Raw genomic sequence first — 22,736 nt, 5'->3', positions numbered from 1 at the left:
GAGGTCAAGTTGTCAGCCAAAAGCAGGCCTCTAGCAACCATTATATCCCAGCAGGCCTACAATACTCCTGGGAAATTTTTTGAATGTGATTTTTTTTTTTCTCTCAGGCCAAATTTTGCACCTCATTAATTATTGTTTTTACTGATTCTGTCTTGAAGCAGCTTGCCACTATTTGCGACCGTCAGGAGTCTATTTTTGTAACACCTGCAGCCGCAATGGCAGTCACCTTCCCTCACCTAAATCCTCGAGTGTGATAGATAAAAGTGTTTTAAAATTTAATGAAATGAAAGCGATTGACGACATACGTTACACACCTTGGAACAAGAACATTTTAAACCAATGTTTTTACATGTCAAACAATATAAAATAGGTAAAGAATTAATCACACATGGTGTTGGCAGACTTGTTCCATTTAACACAAAAACAAACAGAAGTCGTTAAGAGGTCAATCGAGGTGTTAGACAGCACCAAGAACATGGCGGATGAATGTAAAGGCATGGTTACAATATTGGGAGCCAGATCGCCAACCAAAACAGTGCAGTTGCGATCGATTCAATGCCCTGTAAATGAAATGACCTGGACGAATGAGAATATTCACAGGTACAGAACTGTTGTTTTCGAGGCCAATCCAGGCATTAGACACCACTAAAGACATTAGAATGAATAGGCATAGTTGAGTGGAATAATATCCAGGTATTAGATGTCACCTTTGACTTCTGTTTTATGAGGCCAATGCAGGCATTAGATAGCACCAAGGACATCAGAATGATTGTGTGTAGTTGAGTGGAATCCAATCCAGGTATTAAACAGCACCACGTCCAATACGTCTCAGTAATTAGACAACATCAAGGAGATATGAATGAATGGCAGTATTGAGTTGATGCCTATCCTGGGATTGCGGGCCTATCTCACTGGGGGAGACGTTGCAGTGACTCTGGGACCTGGGAGACCAAAATATTATTTGCGCTCTCACCAGGATTCAGTTTTGGCTTCTCACAATTATAAAAACATTATACAGTGATCCCTTGTTTATCATGGTGGTTTGGTTCTGGACCACCCTCACATCCACATATTTTGGGGGGGGTATTATTTATACATATTTTAGCTGTATGAACCTCCCCTATACTCTATAATCTAGTATCATACTATTAAGACAGCAACTTGGAACCTGTTGTTTTTTGGTAGATAAGACTGAACAGGCATAGTTATTTGGAAGCCAGTCCAGGTGTGAGACTGGACAAAAACAAAGTTAGTTTCCAGATAAAACATTTTATTATTTGGAAAAAGCCATTACATGTCGACAGCCTCTTTACACATATACATTAAAATATATATTTTGAAACAATGCTATAATCATTCAGAAGTGCCAACAAGTACTTGAAGAAAAAATACTAAGCAGAATGTGTTCTACACAATGTGGGGAATGTAAATAAAAAAAAAGGATGGAATGGTTGAGGTGTGCATAATGACAAATAATAATAATTAAAAAAACGTTTTTGGTGGTGAGGTCATGTAAGCAGAGAGGCACCACATAGCTGACACTGTCGATAAATATGAAATAAAAAAAAATCTTGAATGAGTTACAGTAAAAGGACAGTACGTAAGAAGTGTAAAAATAATAAATTAAACTTAAGGAGCCCATTTAAGTGCAGAGTCAAGGTGCGCTCGCTTGCCGATCCTTGTCAGCGGCGATGGAGCGCACCAGCTCCTCCACCCAGCGCATCTCGTGCGCCACCTGCTCGGCCAGCGCCTCATAACGGTTCTCCAGACGTCCAAACTTGCGCTTGAGGGCGCCGGCGGCCTGCGCGGCGCCGCGGGCATCCTCCTGGCTCTTCTTGCGCTGCGCCTGCGTGCGCTGCAGCTCCTGGCGGACGGCGCCCAGCTGTCCCGAGATGCAGCGGCTCTCCTCCTTGTACCAGCCCTCCTTCTCCTCATAGATGGACAGCAGCGCGGCCACGTCGTCGCGGCACGAGCGCCGGTTGCGCTCCAGCTGGCGCAGGCCCTGCTCGGCTACCGCGATCTCCTCCAGGACTTGCGAGAAGCGCTCGAAGTTGACGTAGGTGTTGTTGGGCGGCATGCTGGAGTGAGATTTGATGGTGTACTCCTTCAGACGCGTCGTCTTCAGACGCCGGCGCTCCGGCTTGTGGTCGCGCTCCTCCTGGCGCACGTTGCGACGCTTGATCACCTGGACGACATAAAACCAGCATTGTCATTTCTGTAAACTCCTATCAGGAGCTCGTCTCCTCTCGTATCAGTACGCAATAAATGCTAAACAGTGATAACGCTTGTGATAAGCATTAACAGACGGGTAGTGTAAGCGTTAACATATTTAGTGCCTTTCTATTTTGCCTGATATTTTACATTCTGATTTTTTTTTGGTCTGATATCTTTGTATTTTTGTCTCGGATTTTTTTGTCTAATTTTTGTTTATTATTTCCTGAATGTTCATGTATCTTTCATTTATTGATATTTTTTTTTTCCCTGAATATTTTATTAATGATATTCTTAAATACCAAAATATAATATTTTAGTCTGTTTATTTTTGTCTAATACTTTGGGATTTTTGTATTATTTTATTCCTGTACTTTTTCCGAATATTTCTCTATTTTTATTTGTCCCCTGAATGTTTGTATATTTTACATCTAATATTTGTTGAATATATTTAAATACATTTTTTAAAATACAATTACTGTAGTTTCTCCTAACATTTGTGTCATTTTCTGTCATTTTTTTCTTTTCCTAAAATATTGTCTTCCTCTGACTGTATGTACATTTCCCCATCTAATATTTTATTGATTATATATTTTCCATCTAATATTTTCAACTTGTTCGCTATATTTTAGTATTCTTTATATTTCTGTGTATTTTCAAATGCAAATCTATATTTTGCAGTTTCCCCCAATATTTGTGTAATTTCCCCTCCCTGAATATTTGTGTATTTTTTATTTAATATTTTATTATGATATTGAATACACACATATACAATATATACATGAATGAGTTATCTAATATTTGTGCATCTGTTTCAATTTTTTTGTCTTTGTCTGTTATTTTAGTTTTGTAGTTTTTCCCTCATATTTCCTTTATATTTTTAATCTACTAATAGTTTTCCCGTGAATACTTGAAACATTTCCATCTAATATTTTATTGAATATATTCTTAAATACCAGTATTTATAATATTTTAATCTAATGTGTTTTTGCATTATTCATCTATTATTCTATTTTATTTTTTAGCTTTTCTTAATATTTGTGGATTTTATTTTACTGTTTTTCCTGACTGTGTATTTTCATATACTTTATCCTTTTTTAAAATACAAACATATTTGTAGCTTCTCCAGATACTAGAGTACCTTTTTGCGGAATCTTTTTGTATTTTCATCTAATATTGTTTTCTCTCTTTGTGTATTTTTGGTGTATTATTTGTTCACTAATATTTTTCATTTTGTATTTTATTCCCCCAATTACAAGTGTATGTTTTGTAGTTTAACCTATTATCTGTGGGGTTTTTTTTTGTATATTTTGATGGATGTTTTTGTATTATTTTCATCTTTTTGTCTCATTTTTTACCTATTATATTCCGTAGTGTTTAAATATTTTTCTTTCTACAATTTGTTTGGGCAATATTTCAAGTCTTATTGTGTTGGCTCTCATTAGTGTGTGCCCTGTTTTGATTACCCCATCCCATTAGCAAATCCCTGACATATTTCTTGCAATGTTCTGCTAACCATGATTATCGTCATCAGTTTGCTCGTGATTAATTTGGATATGCTTTTTGTTGGATGATATAGAAGGTTTACCCACAGCTGTAAAAGAAGACAAAATACATCACCTTAATCCACGGATGTTGAAGACTGTCGTCAATGGTCATTCTCTTCCTGCAATGACAAATCAGTCAGAAAAAGACAGTACAGAAATACGAATCAAATTTTCGATATGGTCTCCTACTTTGGATCTTTGACCAACAGGCGTCGTATGAAGTCTTTGGCCAACTCGCTGGTGTTGCTGAAGTATTCCTCATCAAAGTCGTAGTTGACCGCCGAGATGTTGGTCAGCGTCTCCTGCTTGGTCTCGCCCAGAAATGGAGAAGCGCCGCTCAACCTGCCGGGAAAAGTTTCCCGCTTTAGACGGCGGCCAAGTAAAGCCGTTAAATGACTAACGTGTTAGCGCCGTGCACCACGCCACTTACAGGATGTACGTGATCACGCCGATGCTCCTGCACATAAAAATTAAGAAAACATAGTGTGAAAATGTCACATGGGAAGAGTCACAATGTGCAGGTTTAAAGAAGTCTACTGTGAAGCTCATAAAGTTGCACACGTTTACCAAAAGATTACTGGAAATCCTGAAAAATTGCGCGACTTAAAACTAAATATATACTGTAATTTCTCGTGTATAACACCCCCCCCCCCCAAAAAAAAATTGTACAATTGGTTGCCTGTTAAAATAAAATAAAAAATAAATCCCAATAAAGTTGCGCAGATTAAAACACCATAAATCCCACAAAAATTCCGTGGGTTACGTAAAGACTACCATAAATCACACAAAGCTTGCGGGAGTAAAAGTGAGACTATCTTGGGTCCCCTAGACGTTGCACAGGTAAAAGTAATAAAACTACCATAGATCAAATACAAATTTCACAAATTAAAGACGACCATAAATCTCATAAAAGTTAATAAAACTATAAATCATAAAAAATGTGCGCAAATTAAAGAAAGGCAACCAAGTAAGACTACCTTAAATCACATACAAGTTGAATTACTAAAAGTAAAACTATCACAAATCACATAAAAGACATACAGGTGAAAATAAGACTTCCGTAAATCTCTTGAAAATTGTGGGCTGAAATAATACTAGCGTAAAACCAACAAGTTATGTGGGTTAAAATAAGATGACGGTAAATCCTATAAAGTTGCACATCCAAACATCCATCCATTTCCCGTACCGCTTATCCTCTCTGTTAAAGTAAATCCTGTAAATCTTGCTCATGTAACAATAAGACCACCTAAATCTTATTAAAAGTCAGTAGTAAATTGAATAGCAGTGATGTAGAACAAAGATGGTTAGTGACTTACCACATGTCTGCCTCCAGGCCCAGTGGTTCGTAGTTGACTATTTCTGGAGCTGCAAAGCGCAGAGGAACGAAGACATGAATGCGAAGCAGATGTGGAGGCCACAAAAAGTCGCTCGCTCGGCGAGAAAAGAACATTTTGGGGGAGATATGTTGGGCCGCGAAACCCACCTACGAACTCCGGCGTTCCAAAGATGTTCTTGAACTCGTTGCCGGCTTTAATCTGATGGGCGATGCCGAAGTCGATGAGTTTAATTCTGGGATTGGGAACGTTCTTGTCCAGCAGCATGATGTTCTCGGGCTGAAACATAACAATGTGGAGCACTCATTCATTGCACACGCAATGTTTTACGCAACAGACACACAAGTGCAGAGAGCCCAATGAATCATTAAACATGAAATCAAGTAAAACTCTTCAGTCTTTGAAGACCCCTGAAACCCATTAGTCACCCTGCTTCTCTCTGTTCATGGCCATTCTATCAAATTGCAAAGGTTAAAATACGTAGTACTGTATATATACACACCATAAAACCTGCACAGGCTACATACATATAGGGCTGCCATAATCCCCATGAAAAGTGTGCAGTTTAAAATAAGACTACCCTAAATGCCAAGTTAACTTAAAATACTACTACCGTGAATCGGGGAAAGCTGCACTTATTAAAATAAGGCTTCCGTAAACCCCATAAAAATTGCTCAGGTTAAAATAAGACTAGCGTAAATTCCATAAAATTTGTCGCCGTGCATCTCTGCTCATGTCGATTCTAACGTAAAATGCAGAGGTTAAACCGCTACTACCGTAAATGGCATAAAACTTGCACAGGTAAATCTCACTAAAGTTGAGCGGCTTAAAATATGACTACCGTGAATCCCGGAAAGATGCACATGTTGAAATTAAACTATTGTAACTTGTAAATCCCATAAAAGTTGCACTTATTCAAATATGACTGCCGTGAATTCCATTGATGTTGCAAAGGTTAAAATAAGACTACCATAAAAAAGATCAGGTTAAAGTGAAACTAACTAGTAAAGTAAGACTACCATAAATCCCACCAAAGTTGCACATGGAAATAAATGACAACCATACATTCCATACAAATTGCTCAGGTTAAGGTGAAACAACGGCAAATCCCTTAAAAGTTGCTCAAATTCAAATAAGACTAAATGTAAATCCCGCAAATTTGCACAGGTTAAATTAAATAAGATCACCGTAAATCCCATAAAATACGCACAGGTTTAAAAAGAGTATTGCAGTGAGTCCTGTAAAGGTTGTAAAGGTTCAAATACGTTTGTGTACAACAGATGGCAAGGCACTTTTGAGTCATTTTAAACATGCAGTTCTTCTGGTGTAGCTAAATGAGGCGAGCAAAATAATAGCAACACCCCTCGGTATGACAACATATTGGAGAGTGTCAATAAAAATTAAGCTGTTTGAATTTTTCATTAAATGGATGGGATGTGGCAGCATGGTGCTTTAAATGACTGCCGCACAGTTCTGAGGTTCTGGGTTCGAAACCGTGCGACGTTTTCATGTTCTCCCCATGATTGCGGGTTTTCTCAAGCTTTCCTCCCGCATTCCAATTGGTTCACTGAAGATTCAAAATTGTCTTGTGAATGTGACTTGTGAATGTTAGTATCAAAGCTTGTTTGTGTATTTGTGCCCTGCGATTGGCTGGCAACCAGACCAATCCAGGGTGCGACTGGATGGAACCGGTGTACCTAATGGAGCGTCCAGTGTTCGTACCTTGAGGTCGAAGTGTGCGATGCGCTTGGAGTGCAGGTAATGTACGCCGTCCAGGATCTGCTTGAGGAACTGCGTGGCCTCCTCCTCGCTCAGGGACTCCTTCTCGGCGAGGAAGTCGAAGAGCTCGCCGCCGGACACTAGCTCCAGGATGAGGATGACATCCGTCTTGTTCTCGAAGATGTCGTGCAGCGTGATGATGTTGCTGTGCTGGATCTCCCGAAGGATGTTGACCTCGCGCTCGATCTCCTCCCGGCTCACGCCCCGCCGGCTGGACGACAGGCGGCGCTTCTTGATGAACTTGGCGGCGTACTCGCTGCCTGAGCTCTTCTCCTTACACTTGCGCACGATGGCGAACTGACCACTTGGCCGGGCAGGGGGGTAAGCAGAGGGTGTTTATTTGTGTGTGATGCCACCATAGAAGTGTACCAGAGGAAAACTGTGACGATAAATTAAGTCTGCTAGCTTAAAGCTAAAGAAAAAGGCCTTTGAAAAATCTGTAACGCAGGTGAACCACGTCCCATATTTATAATTTTTATATGAATCTTGTGGCTAAAAAGCAAATCATCGAGAGTCTCTAGGCGAAATGCAATAGAGCTTCCACAACAAAAATTCTGTTTCTGTGTAGCTGGCGAGATCCAGCATACAGTATATAACATTATTAATGTGTTAAAATGTACAAGCTAATAGTTAACCCATTTCTTCTTCTTCTTTGTATTTCCTGGCAGTTTGTCGGTGGAGACATACACGCAGTATGTGTGTGTGGTGTGCTGTTGGTCACCTGGAGTACATCACACACTACAAGACCAGTAAGCACACACTTGCCCATTTTTCTCCTTCACGTGCTGGTTCTCTTTCATTAACACATTCCACTGCACTGTAGTGTATATTACAGACTGGAAGAATACAAACTAGTATGTAGGTCAGTGAATTGGCAGCACACACAAAAAAAAATGCCAGGAAAACTCCCCTTTCATCAAAAAAAAAAAAAAAAAAAAAAGATGTCTACTTCGCAGTTGAGGCTTTGTAGAGACTTAGACCACGCCTAACCACAACATACCTGCCCAGCTCCTCTCCCATCTCATAGTGCAGCTCCACATCCTCTTGCCTGAAGCCAGCCATGTGTCAGCTGCACTGATGCTGCTGGCCTTGGCAGTCCTCCTTTGTGTGTATGAGTGTTTTATGCTGCAAAACAACCCCCAAAAACATTATATAAAATGCATAAAAGAATTGGCTGGCGGGAAAACAGCATCCAAATTGACATCACATGTGCGTTCTTCTTTTCTTTCCTCCTTATTTGGCCAACAGTGCTGCGGGTGACGTCAGAGAGCCCCCCATGCATTCCAGTCCTACTTACATCATCTCCTTGCCAATCTGTCTCAGTTAAAGGGACTAACCACTGAACGGACATTTTTATTTATTTATTATTTTTAAATCTTTTCTACTTATTTCAAACGGAACTCCGGGTGAAAACAACTTTGATTTAACACAAAAAAAATGACAGTCACTCGCTACTTAGGATACAGTATTGTGACTTTAGGATACGAATAAACAAACATTTAGGAAGAGCATGTACTCGCAAAGCTCAAATACATTATGATACTTGGGGTTGAAAACACGGTACTCGGTAGTTAGCTCAGCTGAGGAGCTAGCTTAAACAAGCCGTTGTTAAAACACCGCTTCCCGGTCATTGAAAAACGGCAGTTTGGGATTTTAAAAACAAAAACAAAACTTACAACATTTTAGAGCAGGTACTTACGTTTCTATTAGTCTACGAGAGGTGCATTCCGCTCAAAAGTAACTGGCCGTGTGTGTTAAAGTGTAAGCGGACGAGCACTACACACAGAAAACTTCCGTTGTCATTTGTCAGAATAAAGGTTATCGATTACGAGTGTCGTAGCTAGCACTGCGGGCACAATCTCTCAATGATAATAACAAAATATATACATTTTATTTACTATGGAATAAATTGAAGTTTTGTCTTTTTCTTGAAAACTAGTGTATTTTCCCGTGTTAAGTGTCTTATTTTGAAAAAGGATTTCTGCCAAGTTCCGGTGTTGCGGAGAGCCACTGACGCAGGTAAATGCATGCCAGAAGGGACAACATATGGAATGACGTCATCGCAAGTTTATACCTGCCGCAGTGAGTCAAGAGCACGCGACGCAAAGTTGCTTTACCATTTTTCGATAAAATGACACACAAATATCATTAATGCGGTACAATTTTTATTTTATGAGAATTAGAAAAAAGCATAAAAGACATACTTGAGTTTTATATAAAAAGTGTCATTGAAATCATGGAAAAAATCTGTTCCCTGACCGGGAATCGAACCCGGGCCGCGGCGGTGAGAGCGCCGAATCCTAACCACTAGACCACCAGGGACTGGCAATGAATGATTTTGTATATATCTATATCAAGGCAATCGGGCTGTGTATAAATGAGTTCGACGTTACTGGGCAGCGAGCTACAAAGCCATCGTTGATTGGATCATACCGGCGGAAATAGGCAATAACATCGGGCTGCGGCTATGAATGGGCGTTCCCATTCATAGTGCGTGTCCTCCAATGGGAGCGGGCCTGGCGGAGTGATTACTGAGTGCTATTTTGGCGGATTTGTAGGCATAATAATTGCGGTGTCCCACTATCCCGAACTTCGGACCAATATAAAAATGATCTGCGGGAGGCTTTCAAACTGCCTCTCAAAGCTCCCTGCACAGGCTGAAATACACCTCGAAGTGCTCTTCCTAGAACTAGAACTCATGAACGAGTTTGAACTCCGAAATGCTGCCATGAAGTTACTATGGGATATTGCCATTCCTTTTTTTATTTTTATTTTGCTGCTGCGTCACCTCCTGCTCCTTAAAATGAGCAAAGTTAGGGTATTCTTTTCCAGCAATGACAATTTGACAAATAGAAATTGCCGACTTGCGGTCCACTCAGCGGGGAAACATTCCAGTCTTCTAGATTGTTACGTCACCACTTCCAAATACAAAGTTGCGTTGTTCTACAAACCACTCGCTAACATGTTACGTCTGTGTTATTGTAACGATTTAAATTCACAATATAGATTAAAACATCTATTTTTTTTTCTAGAAAGACGGTCTTCCCAAAACATATGGAATATAGTGTAGGCAAGTGTGACGTCACTGGTAGGCGTGTCTTCGGGACAGCTCGCGGTATTAGGATTACCACATGATTTACAGGCATGACACGTCCTGCTCCAATATTACTGGCGCCAGCACACGCGCCGCTGCACTATGATTGGATGCTGTATCCAGGTATCAGAATCAGAATCATCTTTATTTTGCCAAGTATGTCCAAAAAAACACACAAGGAATTTGTCCCCAGTTGTTGGAGCTGCTCTAGTACGACAACAGACAGTCAATTGACAGAGTATACTTTTGAGACATGAAGACATTGAGAAAAACAGTCATTGAGCAATAAAAGGTTGCTAGTAATCTGGCAATGCCGGTAAATGAATTATTTTTTTTATGACAATTGTAGAGCAGTTTGAATGACAAATATAGCAACAGTCCAGTGCAATGACCATTGCGCAAAGGGCGCCGAGACTTCAAGGAATGTACGCAGTTTAAAGTGACCAATAGCGCGATAATCTGGGACAAGGTCGATTGTGCAAATGTTGCAGAGACTCCTCACTCAGTGTGAAAGTGGTGCAGATGCTACTCTGGCATGAGTGGCCAGTATTGGTCAACAACAGATATGCAAATAGTGCAGCGTGGCGAGACTACCACAGTAAGTGCACGAGTAATGTATAATTGGCCCGACAGAAATGTGACAACAAACTCAACACAAAGAATTGGGAAAAAATGTTGCAATGGAATTGTAGGTTAGCCATTTAAGAAGTTGATGGCAAGAGGGAAGAAGCTGTTGGAATGTCTGCTAGTTTTAGTTTGCATTGATCGGTAGCGCCTACCTGAGGGAAGGAGCTGGAAGAGTTGGTGACCGGGATGTGGAGGGTCCAAGAGGATTTTGCACGCTCTTGTCTTAGTTCTGGCAGCGTGCAAGTCCTCAATGGTGGGTAGGGGGGTACCGACAATCGCTTCAGCAGTTTTGATTGTCCGTTGCAGTCGGAGTTTGTCCTTTTTTTGTAGCAGCACCAAACCAGATTGTGATGGAAGAACACAGGACTGATTCGATGACCGCCGTGTAGAACTTCCTCAACAGCTCCTGTGGCAGGCCGTGCTTCCTCAGAAGCCGCAGGAAGTACATCCTGTGCTGGGCCTTTTTGAGGACGGAGTTGATGTTGATCGCCCACTTCAGGTCCTGAGAGACTGTAATCCCTAGGAACTTGAAGGTCTCGACGGTTGACACAAGGCAGCTGGACAGCGTGAGGGACAGCTGTGGCGATGGATGCCTCCTGAAGTCCACGATCATCTCTACAGTCTTGAGCGTGTTCAGCTCCAAGTTGTGTCAGCCGCACCACAGCTCCAGCCGCTCCGCTTCCTGTCGATATGCAGACTCGTCGCCGTCTTTGATGAGGCTGATGACAGTGGTGTCATCTGCAAACTTCAGGAGTTTGACAGCCGGGTGCGTTGAGGTGCAGTCGTTTGTGTAGAGAGAGAAGAGCAACGGAGAGAGGACACAACCTTGGAGCGCCCCAGTGCTGATGCTGTGTGTGGATAAGGTGGCCTGCCCCAGCCTCACCTGCTGTGTCCTGCCCGTCAGAAAGCTGTAACTCCACTGGCAGATGGCAGGCGAGACGCTGAGTTGGAGAAACTTGGAGGAAAGGAGTTCAGGGATGATGGTGTTGAACGCTGAGCTGAAGTCCACGAACAGGATCCTCGCGTAGGTCCCCGTGCTGTCGAGGTGTTCTCGGATGAAGTGCAGTCCCATGTTGACTGCATCATCCGCAGACCTGTTCGCTCGGTAGGCAAAGTGCAGGATGTGACAATGTCCATATATTCATCCAGGCTGCTAGCTGACTTTTCAAAGACACTCCAGTCTGCTTCGAGACGGGTAAAGATGTGATTTAAGTGTGGCTGCTTTCATATGTTTCCCACTAACTCTCTCTAACCCACCCTAATCCTAACCATAACAAACTTCTTCGTTTTTTAAATTTCATACAAATGTGACACGTTCTGGACGGTCATCTCGTTACCTCTGCGTGCCTGCCCTTCACGTGACGCAGGAGCCAATCATGTTGGAGCGGGGGCGTGTACTGCCTGGAAACTACGTGGGAACCCTAATAACGCGGCGGTGGTGGTTCGTTTCTGTTGATGGGGAAGAACAACAACAACAACAACTTAAGACCCCGGCAACACAATGACGGTCCCCGGCTTCGGAGCACTGATCTGGGCCGCTCTTCTTGTCATCCACCAGGTGGGTGGGCAACACTTAACGCACCGAAAAGCAGTGCCTCCAACGCGGTCCGTTTTTCTTGTTGTGCCCGGCGAGGAACATGAAGCTAACCCCACCGCGTTGATTAAAAACAAAAAAATAAACATTCGATTTTTCCCTTACTAGCTTGGTCAAATCTGACGCCAATTGACAACGTATTAGCATCATCTTATCCCATTGTAACGGTGTTTAAAATGCTAGCACGGTAGCAGTCTAGAGTCATTTCGTGTGAGTGGGTAGCTAACACTGCTAGCATCCGAGTCGCCACTGCGGCGAAAATCTGTTTGACATTTTACTGACATTCGACTCAATTTCTACTATTGAATTCATTTCACAAGGCCTTTTGGTTGTAAATGTCACTCACGGGAGGTGGTTAATGGGAGCGTCCAGGTGTGCCATCGCTACCTATTGTTACCTAGCACAAATGCTAATAAGTGTTAGCTTATTTCAGTCATTTCAGAACATCAGTGCGGTATTGTAAACGAAATGTCTGATTGGGTCTTGGTCAGATGCAAGTGTACCTAATGGTGTGGCCAGGAAACGGCCATTTTGAGTGAATCAAGTCAAAACTGTGGTCATACTTGTTTGCTGACCGTGTCACGTACACAGGTGGCAGCGGAGTACGGCATGGCCCATTTCAGTGACGACCGCAAAGGGAAGGATTACTGCATCTTCTTCAACTCGCAGTGGGCTCGTCTGCCTCAGGACCTCAACAAGGCAGTGAGTACTCAACTGCAGAGTAACCCGGCTTCTGTTTACAGGAGGCCTTCCTTTGTTCTTTTGTTGCCCCCTGATCCCCATTTCTATGGTTCAGTGAAATGAGAAGTTTCCCCATACATTTGAGTATAAATGTCAGCTTTACAGATGGCACCTGTGCTCTGTTGGCAGCCTGTGTCACAGTAAAGATGTCGACTAATAGGAATGACAACTACCTAGCGGAATAAACTATTATGATGGAAGTAAAGGCATTTATTTGAGTTGCTATGTATTTTTTTCACCTGGCGATTAATTGGAGTGTGGCATCACTGTAGTCCCCCCCCTCCAAATCCCTATTTTTATGGGTAAATAAAATGAATAAGCTTCTGTGAGCATATCTTTTTAAACTGCAGCGCAAATGTCAGCTTTACAGATGCCACTTCTGCTCTGTCGGTGGTGTATGTCATGGTAAAGTAAGTTACAACTATCTAATGGCCCCACTTATTTTTTTCCCCATCCGGTGGAAATATTTTTTTATTGGGGGGGAGGGCATGGCATCCATCTGAAAGGTGATGTCCCAAAGATCAAAGCACTTAACAAGTGACCAATCAGATTTCATCTCTATGCTGCAAAATTACACGATATACGGGGGATTGCTATGAAGAAGTGAAATGTAACACCAGCGTTGCCCGCGTACTTGCAGTCGCATCTCCAGCTCTACGACCTGACCAATTCCGTCCTGTGCTCGCCTGCCGACGTCCCAGAGGGAGGCTTCCCCAACCGCATCGCCATGGTGATGAGGGGCAACTGCACCTTCTACGAGAAAGTCCGCCTGGCCCAGATGAACGGTGCAAAGGGCCTTCTCATTGTCAGCAAGGACAGACTGGTAACCTCGATCAGATTGAAGGATTCCCATTGAATGTGCTGTCTGGCAATTTGTTTTGTTTTCATTTCAGACGCCGCCAGCGGGAAACAAAACTCAGTACGAGGAGATTGACATCCCTGTCGCGCTGCTCAGCTTCTCTGACATGCTGGAGATAAGCAAGGTGAGAGCCTGACTCCTGTCATGCATCACTGCAACAAACACAGAAAAATGCCTACTTTGAGGCCAAAAATACATATTTTGTAACTTTGTCAAAATGAAGACCACATGCTTAAGAATGCGATTCCTTTCAGCCAATTTGCTAAGAAACATTTATTTCGCACAAGTCTTAAAAGCAAAAAAACTTTTACGTTTTTTAAAAATTGTAAAGAGTAAGGAACCACAAAATATAAAAATGGATGCCACACTCACTTCACCACAAGGTAGAATTTTTAATTAAGTAAAACTAGAGCAAAATGTTTCTTCAAGTTCGTTTTTCGCACTTTTCAAATGACGCCTGATTGTCACCCCTGACAACTCGTGTTTTCTTGTGGCAGACGTTCAGCAAGGGCAGGCTGGTGGCCATGTACGCCCCAAATGAGCCAGTGCTGGACTACAACATGGTCATCATCTTTCTCATGGCTGTGGGAACTGTTGCCGTCGGTGGCCACTGGGCTGGCAGCAAGGACCGCAAGAAGTAAGTATGGATGCTGGAAGGCTCATAATAACGACAGAAAATGGTCTGTATTACATTACAGCACATCGTAGCAATCCCCATTAAGCACTGGTGCGTGGTCCATTTCAGTAAATAAACACCGCATCTCAATCAAATGCCATCAAAGGATGTTTTTGTCACGTTCTGTAATCGCAGCTTTGCTCTTGCCGAAGTTCACACATGCACTTTCTGAAGGTGGGTCAACTACTTGGGGAAAAAAATGCCAAATGCCACATCTCAAATTGACGCCTATTAAGAAATTTAAAATGTTACAGGTGACCTCCTCTCTAATAGAGGTCAAGTACCAATTAATCATTGGGCAAATGCGCAGACCTCTTTAAAAATGAACGCCGCACCTAAAGGGTTTTTTTCCGAATCTTTGGCACATTCTGTGAGCTCACCCTTTCTCTTAGTGAAGAGACGACATGTTCTTTGCAGTTTTTCAAAGCACTGAATTAATAGACGCCTCATTTTTTTCCAAACAAAGTGTTTTTTAAATCCTCTGAAGAAAGATCATCACAGATGCCCAATATTTGATATAGTGGAGGAAAGCCCTGAAAACAACAGCGGCCTCTGCTCTCAGACACAGAGCCCCATTGAATCGTTTGGCAGGTCCGCGGTCCACTTGAATAAATAAACTAGGGCTGCAGCTATCAAATATTTTAGCATTCGAGTATCCTACTAAAAATGTTAACAAATTGAGTATTCATATACATTAAAATTTTGCTTGGGTAAAGACAAATTATGAATGAACAAGAAATAAAAAGCCATTTCACTTAAAAATGTTTTTTTTTTTATTAAATCAACTTTTACTTCTTAGTCACATTGAGCAGCAAACTTTTTTTGTCTAGAAATATTTTCAGTGAGGAACGAAAACTTCTGAATTTCAGTTTAAACTTAATATTTCTTGTATAAAAAAACATAAGGTATTAATTAAAAAAGGCATAAGGAGCCTGTTTTGCAACTGCATTTGAGGGTCTGACATAATACAGTAGGTTCGTGGCTGTGCATTTCTTATCTTAGAACAGACTAAACTAAAATGAAGATACCTCAATAGGAAACAAATATTACCTTCACATTTTTCACAAACATTTCCTCTCGCAATCTTTTTTCTTCCCACCTAAGGTACATGATTCAAAATGTAGCCACTTGCAGATACGATGTAAGCTCACTGGCAATAATATATAACATGCCGTAATGTATTCAGGGTGCTTGTTAAGCACTGTGAGATGTGTCTCAGCTTGACAATGAACTCTTTCCTGCCATGACATGCAGCTACTGTATATACCACAATAGTACTGTAATACCCTGGGAATTGGTCAAGGAGGAATGGAGTCGCCAATGCACTTTCAGTCGCTTTAGTGACCTCTCGGCAACACAAGAACATCACAAACTTACGAGCTGCTGTCGGCCACAACTCATGGCAACAGCATCTTATCCAAAATTGACATTTCCTTACGCTTACGTCACACTACTCGCCCTCTTAAAGGCGTACACACATAATTACAGATCCAATATCAAACTCAACAAACTAGGACGGCTGGCAGTGAATAAGTTAAATAAGCGGATCCGCGAGGCAGAGAAATTTCCTTGAGCACTTTTTGTGTTCAAAGTACTTGAAACATTCGAGTATTCGTTACAGCCCTAAAATTAACGCCGCACCTCAAACAGATGGCCCACAGCCGCCCCGTAATAAATAGCTTCAGCACATCCTGTGAACTTAGCTTTGCTGTTGGTGAAGTTGACGGATGCACTTTATATTCGCTGAAGGTGTGCCATCCACTAGAATAAATAAGCACCACTCCTCAAATAGAACTCTCCCCCATAATAAATACCTTCCTTGAACACAGGCGCTACATGAAGCACAAGCGCGATGACGGGGCGGACAAGCAGGATGAGGAGACGCTGGATGTGACGCCCATCATGATCTGCGTGTTCGTGGTCATGTGCTGCAGCATGCTGGTGCTGCTCTATTTCTTCTACGACAGCCTGGGTAACATACACACACACTCGGGAGACGTCATTAAGTATATCAAAATAGTCGTTTCGTACACAGTGTTTTTCCTCTGGTTACAGCCATTTGGGTCATAGCCATTTTCTGCCTGGCGTCGTCCGTGGGCCTCTACAGCTGCCTTTGGCCTTTTGTGCGCCGTCTTCCTTTCTGCAAGTGCAGGTGAGGCGCTCGGCGCCAAGTTCCAAACAAATACAGTAAACCCTTGCCATTTGTCGGGGTTCTGGAGCAAAACCCGACATGAATAATACCCCCCCCCCCCCCCCCCCCCACAAAAAAAAGCAATTTAAACTGTAAATATAAACCAAACTATGATCTTAAAACAACTGAATATAATTTCAAACTTATCTTACATTACATTACACACAAATGGCTTACAGATTTTCGCAACCTGTACAAATACCAACAATTTTTCTATTTGGGATTTATTATGTTTTTGACTCAGTGATGCATAGATACTCTAGTTTTTCAAAAAGACTTCAAGTATATTGCAAACGGCTACATCTTTGGTTGGGCATTTAGTGTACCTCACATTGAGCAGCTCGCCATTACCAGCTTTTTGCAATTTCTCTGCATCATCATGAAGTTTACCACCCTTCTTTATACGCCGTCAACTTCACAAGGAGCCTCGCCTGCCAGTCGGACCTCTGCTGGAATCTTTTCATCACGCAGCTGTTTGCTGTCAAGCTGGCAGGCTATCAGCAGGTGGCCAATGCCAGCTATTTCTCCGCAATCAGTTTGAGAGAGAGAGAGAGCACAAAAATATGGGGATAGGCATGATTTGGAAGTTTTTCAGCAAATAGTTATGAAGTTTCTACAGAATAATTTGCAAGCAGCTGGTAGTCACAAATTGTGAATCAGTGACGGTTCACTATCCACTGTTGTAAGACTTTCCCCCCCACCCCCTTTTTTCTCCACACGTAGGATTCCAGAGAACAACCTTCCCTACTTGCACAAGCGTCCTCAGGTGCGCGCCCTGCTGCTGTCGGTGCTTTGTGTGGGCGTCAGTGTCACCTGGATGGTGTTTCGCAACGAGGACCAGTGAGTGGCCAGACTTGATCCTGCAAAATCGCTGCATTTATCTAACTTGCTGACGCATCCATAGGTCTCTTCCACAAAGAGATTCCGCAAATCAGTCATGTCAGCATCGTAACAGAAAATGCTACGTTTATCCACCTTTGGCGTTGACGGTACATTGAACCAGGCGAAGGCAGGATGTTTCCACAACTGAGTGCGCTTTCACACAGCAATATGGCATCCTGCAATCAAATAACTAGATGCTTTCAGTGTCTTGTATGACATAAAATACTGGTCAGAAAAAGTGAGGGTCGGGTATTAAAACTTCACTTCCTTTTGCTAGTATTACAGCTCTATTACCTCAGAAGGTGGAAAATTCCCAGGCGGCCCTGCCATTCATTGTCGGTGCCATTTATACAGAACAGCAACACAGGAAAAAAAAGTGAGGGCAAAAATTTTACCTTTTGCAGACAGTGTGAAAGGAGCTGCACCTATCAAATATTTTTGGAACCAGATAACATCAGTTATCCCATCGAATAATTGGATGAAACTTGATTTTGCATTATTAAACAACAATAGCAACACAATCAAATGAAGTGCATGTCAGGGGCAGGTATTTTTTTTGTCCACTTGGGGTAAGATTAAGCCGTGTGGAAAAATGATACGTGTGAAGCGTCGAGGCAGAGATTTTGCATAGACCTTTTTTGTGATCCAATTATTTTTGAGTTATTCGCGTTATCGTCTCAAACCTAGGATTATTCCTCTGATGATACTGTAGTTAGGTAATTTATCCGCTGTTGCCTTTTACATAGAACACGGCAAAGGCGGGGTTTAACTTGGCGAACGCCGACACAACAGTCTGGTTCTGTTTCGGTTCGAATACCACCTCAGAAGACATTGAACAGGAGGAACAAGTTGAGCTGGCAATTTTTCCATCTTCTTAAATGCCAGCACAGAAGTGTAAATCGCCAGGTTGACTTCATCCCCTGTATTCCGGGTTGGTGCTGGGGGTACAGAACAAAAAGTCAAAGGCTTTTTTTTTTTTTTTCCCCTGTGTGTGGTCCAGGTGGGCCTGGGTACTGCAGGACACCCTGGGGATCGCCTTCTGTCTTTACATGCTCAAGACTGTCAGGCTGCCAACATTTAAGGTACTATCACCATGAACATATCATAAAACTACTGTATTAACTTAAATTGAGCGATTTCTTAATTTCCCCAATGTCAGGCTTGCACTTTACTACTGACGGTGCTCTTCGTCTATGACGTCTTCTTCGTGTTTATCACGCCCTTCTTCACTAAGGTAGTTTTATATATGCCACCTCATTTCACATTCCCGACTCTTGACGTCATCCGTTCCCTTCTCTCCACAGAGTGGCGAGAGCATCATGGTGGAGGTAGCGGCAGGCCCCTCTGACTCGGCCACGCACGAAAAGGTGCGTGTGAGTTAGCGCCATGCTATCGGTACAAAAAAGGTTGATTCCGAACTCGATTTTGTTGGGGTGGTCCACAGCTTCCGATGGTGCTCAAAGTGCCGCGCTTGAACTCCTCGCCCCTTGCCCTGTGCGATCGACCCTTCTCCCTGCTGGGCTTCGGCGACGTCCTGGTGCCAGGTGATTACACGACCTTGAACAAACGTAGGCTGTAGACCTCCGCTAAGGCGCAACCTTTCACAAAAGTGACCCCCTCCCCCCCAATAAACAAAGAATTTACACATTTGTTAGTTAGTGGGCTAATTAAAGCTTGACAAATAATGACGTAAGACCTTTGTGCTGCGCTATTTTTTATGTTTTTACTTTGAGGTGAACTGTTCAGATGGTTTCGATTCCATACGAATCCAATTTGATTAATGACAAAGAATAAAAACTCAAATTGATTTATTTTAAGCAAACTGCAAATGTATTTGTTTTTTCAGTTCAAAATCAGTTTTTTTTATTAAAAACAAACCATGTATCCTTCTTGTTTTTTCCTTTTTTAAATTTTATCTGCAACAATTGGTTTTTTTTCATTGTGTCTTGGATAAAGAAACACGAATCGCCAATTTTTCTAAAGTAAAAAATGAATTATTTTACTTGATTTACTTGAAACATCCCAAATATCTCAATCTATTCTTTTTTTTAAATATATTGTTTGAAACAATTATTAGTTGGCTGTCAGATTTTAAACACTTTTCATTTTGGATTAAAAAAAACATTACCTAATTTTCTTTATTTTAAGCAAACAATTATTTGTCTTGGTTTTAAAAGAAAAAAGAAAAACAGTCACATATTAGATTTTTTCTTTGTGTTCTGATCAAAAAAATTTTCACAAATTTTTCACCAAAAAAAAAAAATGTATTGGTGGGTACCTAGGCGGGATGAAGGATTTGATTGGTGGTGATATTTGTACGGATAAATAAGGCCTCCAGTTTGTATGTTTCAAATGTAAAACTCAGTATCCACGGACACCTTACTATTGGTCTCTTATGGTTCTTTATTTTTCCAGGCCTGTTGGTGGTGTACTGCCACCGCTTTGACATTTTGATGCAATCCTCCAGAATCTACTTTGTGGCCTGTACAATAGGTACGTATCATACGATTAGTTTTTTTGTTTTGTTTTTTGACAGTCCCGTTTACCCCCGTTTAGCATACGGTGTGGGCCTGCTGATCACCTTCGTGGCGTTAGCCGTGATGCAGATGGGCCAGCCGGCCTTGCTCTACCTGGTGCCTTGCACTCTGCTCACCAGCCTGGCGGTGGCGCTGTGGCGCAGGGAGCTGCCTCAGTTCTGGACTGGCAGTGGATTTATGGTGAATACCAGTTTGATATGAGAGTCTGACAACAGAAAATACTTTTGATTTGAGGAGGGGGAAAAAAAGGTGTCTTAAATAGAATAAAATTAACGTTTTTAATTTTTATTTTATACATTCCAACTGCTTGTTTCTTTTCTGGGGGGCTCTATCTAGTCTGCTGCTGAGGGCTCAGCTGTCTGTCAGTGTCACTGCAGGTATTCTGTCTGCTTTGCTACTTCATACCAATGTTTTTTTTTTGGGAAGGGGTGGGTGGGTTGGGGGTCTGGTGGTGGTCTGAACTGCCATTTTGTCACTTTTTGAATGACCATGTTAGCAGGAGGGCAACTCTTTAGAAGTTCCCCCATACGCCCCTCTGTGTGTAGACAGGTAGAAATTAAACAGACTGTTTCACTTAATGACCGGGAACAGTTGACAGCTTGGCTTACTTTAGATAAAACAGCATTGACTTTGCCTGACATTAGCCTCAAGGCTAGATGGCGGTTAGCATGGTGGGAGTCAGCTGCCATTCCGGTCGTTAAAGTATCCTACATTTCCGAGGTGTTATGTCATACAAAAGCAACAATCAACCGATATCCATTGTAGGAATCTGTGTTACTTAAAAGTACTGAACTAAAATGTAAACATTGAAAATGGAGATACAGTATGTATGTATACTTGCCTAATTTAAAATAGCCTATTAAAAATTACATATTCAAGTGATTGACAAATAATTGGGGCATGGTGACAGCAATGCCATGAATTGGAGGTACATGCTTAACATGGGACAGCGATCTTATATAATAATACATTGTTAATTGTAAATAAAAATGTTGACTTTAAAAAGTATTTTTTAAAGTCACGGTTATTTTATTTTTGTCCCTCGCAGCCTGCCATAGCGCTTGCACCCATCAGGTGTACGCAAACAACGGGGCCGCAGCCCGAGGGGTCGCCGGCCGCCGACGCAGCCAATCAGAACGAAGAACCCGGTCTGCCTCAGGACACTTCCCTCGCCGAGAATGAGGAAAAGCTCAACTAAAAGTGGCGCGTGTCCACCTCAAGTTTATTTTCCACATTGTGTTGCTTTATATGGACATTAAAAGGGAAAAAGGAGCAGAGGCACTGCAATCTCGTTTATACCTCACCTTTAAAGGGAATCATAGACGGAAATATGTTTGCATTTCAGGCCCGTTACGCCCAAACGCTCACTCACAACGGCATTAGCTTGCATGCATCGTCGCTGTCCAACAAAAAGCGTGGATCTCCACATTTTAATTGCATTCAAAACCCAGAAAAACATTTGTTTTTCCAGGTAAAAAACATTTTTATTCCAGTATTAAAGATATTTTAAAAGTCTGGAAAAAAAGCCTGGATAGATTTATTTTCATTTGAAAACAAAATTTGAGTTGTTTTTAAATGAAAATGGAGTCAATAAGATTTTCGGGGCGGGGAAATCATCTTAATGTGTTTTTTTAATTTTTTTACATGAATTAGTCTTTTGAAGGGAATTGTTTTCTTTGTTTGAATGACAAACAAAATTTTGTGTGTGTATAATAACTTTTTTAAAACTTAACTGTTTTTTTCTTTCAGAAAAAAAACCCAATGGTAAATAAAAGAAACAAATTCGGTAATTAAAAAAGCTGTTTTCAGAATAAAAAAAAAAATGTAAAAGCAACATTGCGGGTTTCTTTTACTTTTTTAAAAATACAAAATACTGGGAATTTTTTTTTTAGCATAAACCACCCTCAGTTTTTTAAATGAGCTTTATCTGAAACAAAGAATAGTAGTTGTTTTTCCATATTTAAAATAACAATGAGGAACCGTGTGGATGCTATTTGTTGATCAGCCTTGATGAAATTCATGCGTCAAGTGACAAGATGCTGAGATCACTGTTGTCAACTGAGCCAAACTTTTTTTTAATTATGATTTTTTTAAAGGTTCCCTTTTCTCTATGCTACATCTATTTTTTTTCTTGTATTCGATGATGTGGATTCTCTCTCAAGTATTACAAATATAATCTATAGTGCAGATCTGAAATTGTATTGGTGGAGCAATAACATTTCAAAACAAAATAAAGAAGCAGCACTTTGGAAGCCCACAGAAGTCATTCAAGTTACAAGAGAGTCAAGTGACTTTGTATGAAACATTTGCACAACTCATGCTACACAAGTAAATTTCTGTGTTTTTAAATATATATTAGGTGTTATACTATGCTGTATAGGTTTTAAAACCAATGTACTCTTTAGTTTGGGAAGATGATGATTTGTTTTCAGTGCCTCTATTGAGGACAGCATAGAACAAAACATTGACTTTTGCAGTTGAGTAAATAAACAATATTTGCGGAAATATGTTCATTTAAATTGTGGACCTCTTTTTGTTTGGTTAGCCTTGCCTATGAGTTTTCCCAACACAATAAAGAGGCAACAAATCATTATTAGAAATATACATTTTTGTTGTTTTGCAGACAAAACAAGCCAACAAAAAGCATGATTAACAAAATACTTT

The 22,736-nt window shown here is 41.3% G+C and overlaps 2 protein-coding genes and 1 non-coding gene across 4 annotated transcripts; 1 reads left to right on the top strand and 2 right to left on the bottom strand.

Annotated features, from left to right (window-relative positions):
- Window positions 1-1,249: 1,249 nt before the first annotated feature.
- On the bottom strand, window positions 1,250-8,726 carry dapk3 (death-associated protein kinase 3). The gene is made up of 9 exons (XM_061798423.1): window positions 8,571-8,726; window positions 7,872-7,996; window positions 6,815-7,175; window positions 5,242-5,371; window positions 5,075-5,123; window positions 4,189-4,215; window positions 3,948-4,100; window positions 3,832-3,877; window positions 1,250-2,185 (listed from the first exon to the last, which is right to left on the bottom strand). The coding sequence occupies exons 2-9, from the start codon at window positions 7,931-7,933 to the stop codon at window positions 1,655-1,657; spliced, it is 1,359 nt and encodes a 452-aa protein (XP_061654407.1). The 5' UTR covers window positions 7,934-7,996; window positions 8,571-8,726; the 3' UTR covers window positions 1,250-1,654.
- Window positions 8,727-9,121: 395 nt separating this feature from the next.
- On the bottom strand, window positions 9,122-9,193 carry trnae-cuc (transfer RNA glutamic acid (anticodon CUC)). Its single transcript has one exon. It is a non-coding gene; the product is annotated as a tRNA-Glu (tRNA).
- A 2,790-nt stretch (window positions 9,194-11,983) lies between these two features.
- Window positions 11,984-22,585, top strand: sppl2 (signal peptide peptidase-like 2). 2 transcript variants are annotated; one of them, XM_061798363.1, is made up of 16 exons: window positions 11,984-12,150; window positions 12,778-12,888; window positions 13,568-13,750; window positions 13,821-13,910; window positions 14,284-14,423; window positions 16,292-16,434; window positions 16,518-16,614; window positions 17,377-17,493; window positions 18,536-18,617; window positions 18,695-18,769; window positions 18,840-18,902; window positions 18,980-19,079; window positions 19,951-20,028; window positions 20,092-20,252; window positions 20,409-20,449; window positions 21,121-21,344. In XM_061798363.1, the coding sequence occupies exons 1-16, from the start codon at window positions 12,094-12,096 to the stop codon at window positions 21,128-21,130; spliced, it is 1,548 nt and encodes a 515-aa protein (XP_061654347.1). In that variant the 5' UTR covers window positions 11,984-12,093; the 3' UTR covers window positions 21,131-21,344. The 2 variants fall into 2 exon arrangements, with proteins under 2 accessions (XP_061654347.1, XP_061654346.1); XM_061798362.1 differs by lacking the exon at window positions 20,409-20,449 and having other exon boundaries at window positions 11,985-12,150; window positions 21,121-22,585.
- The last annotated feature ends 151 nt before the right edge of the window (window positions 22,586-22,736 follow it).

Source organism: Phyllopteryx taeniolatus, chromosome 14, assembly GCF_024500385.1.
Source record: "Phyllopteryx taeniolatus isolate TA_2022b chromosome 14, UOR_Ptae_1.2, whole genome shotgun sequence".
Classification (NCBI taxonomy): domain Eukaryota; kingdom Metazoa; phylum Chordata; class Actinopteri; order Syngnathiformes; family Syngnathidae; genus Phyllopteryx; species Phyllopteryx taeniolatus.
Note: the sequence above shows the minus strand (reverse complement) of the source record. Positions and strands in the feature narration are given on the sequence as shown.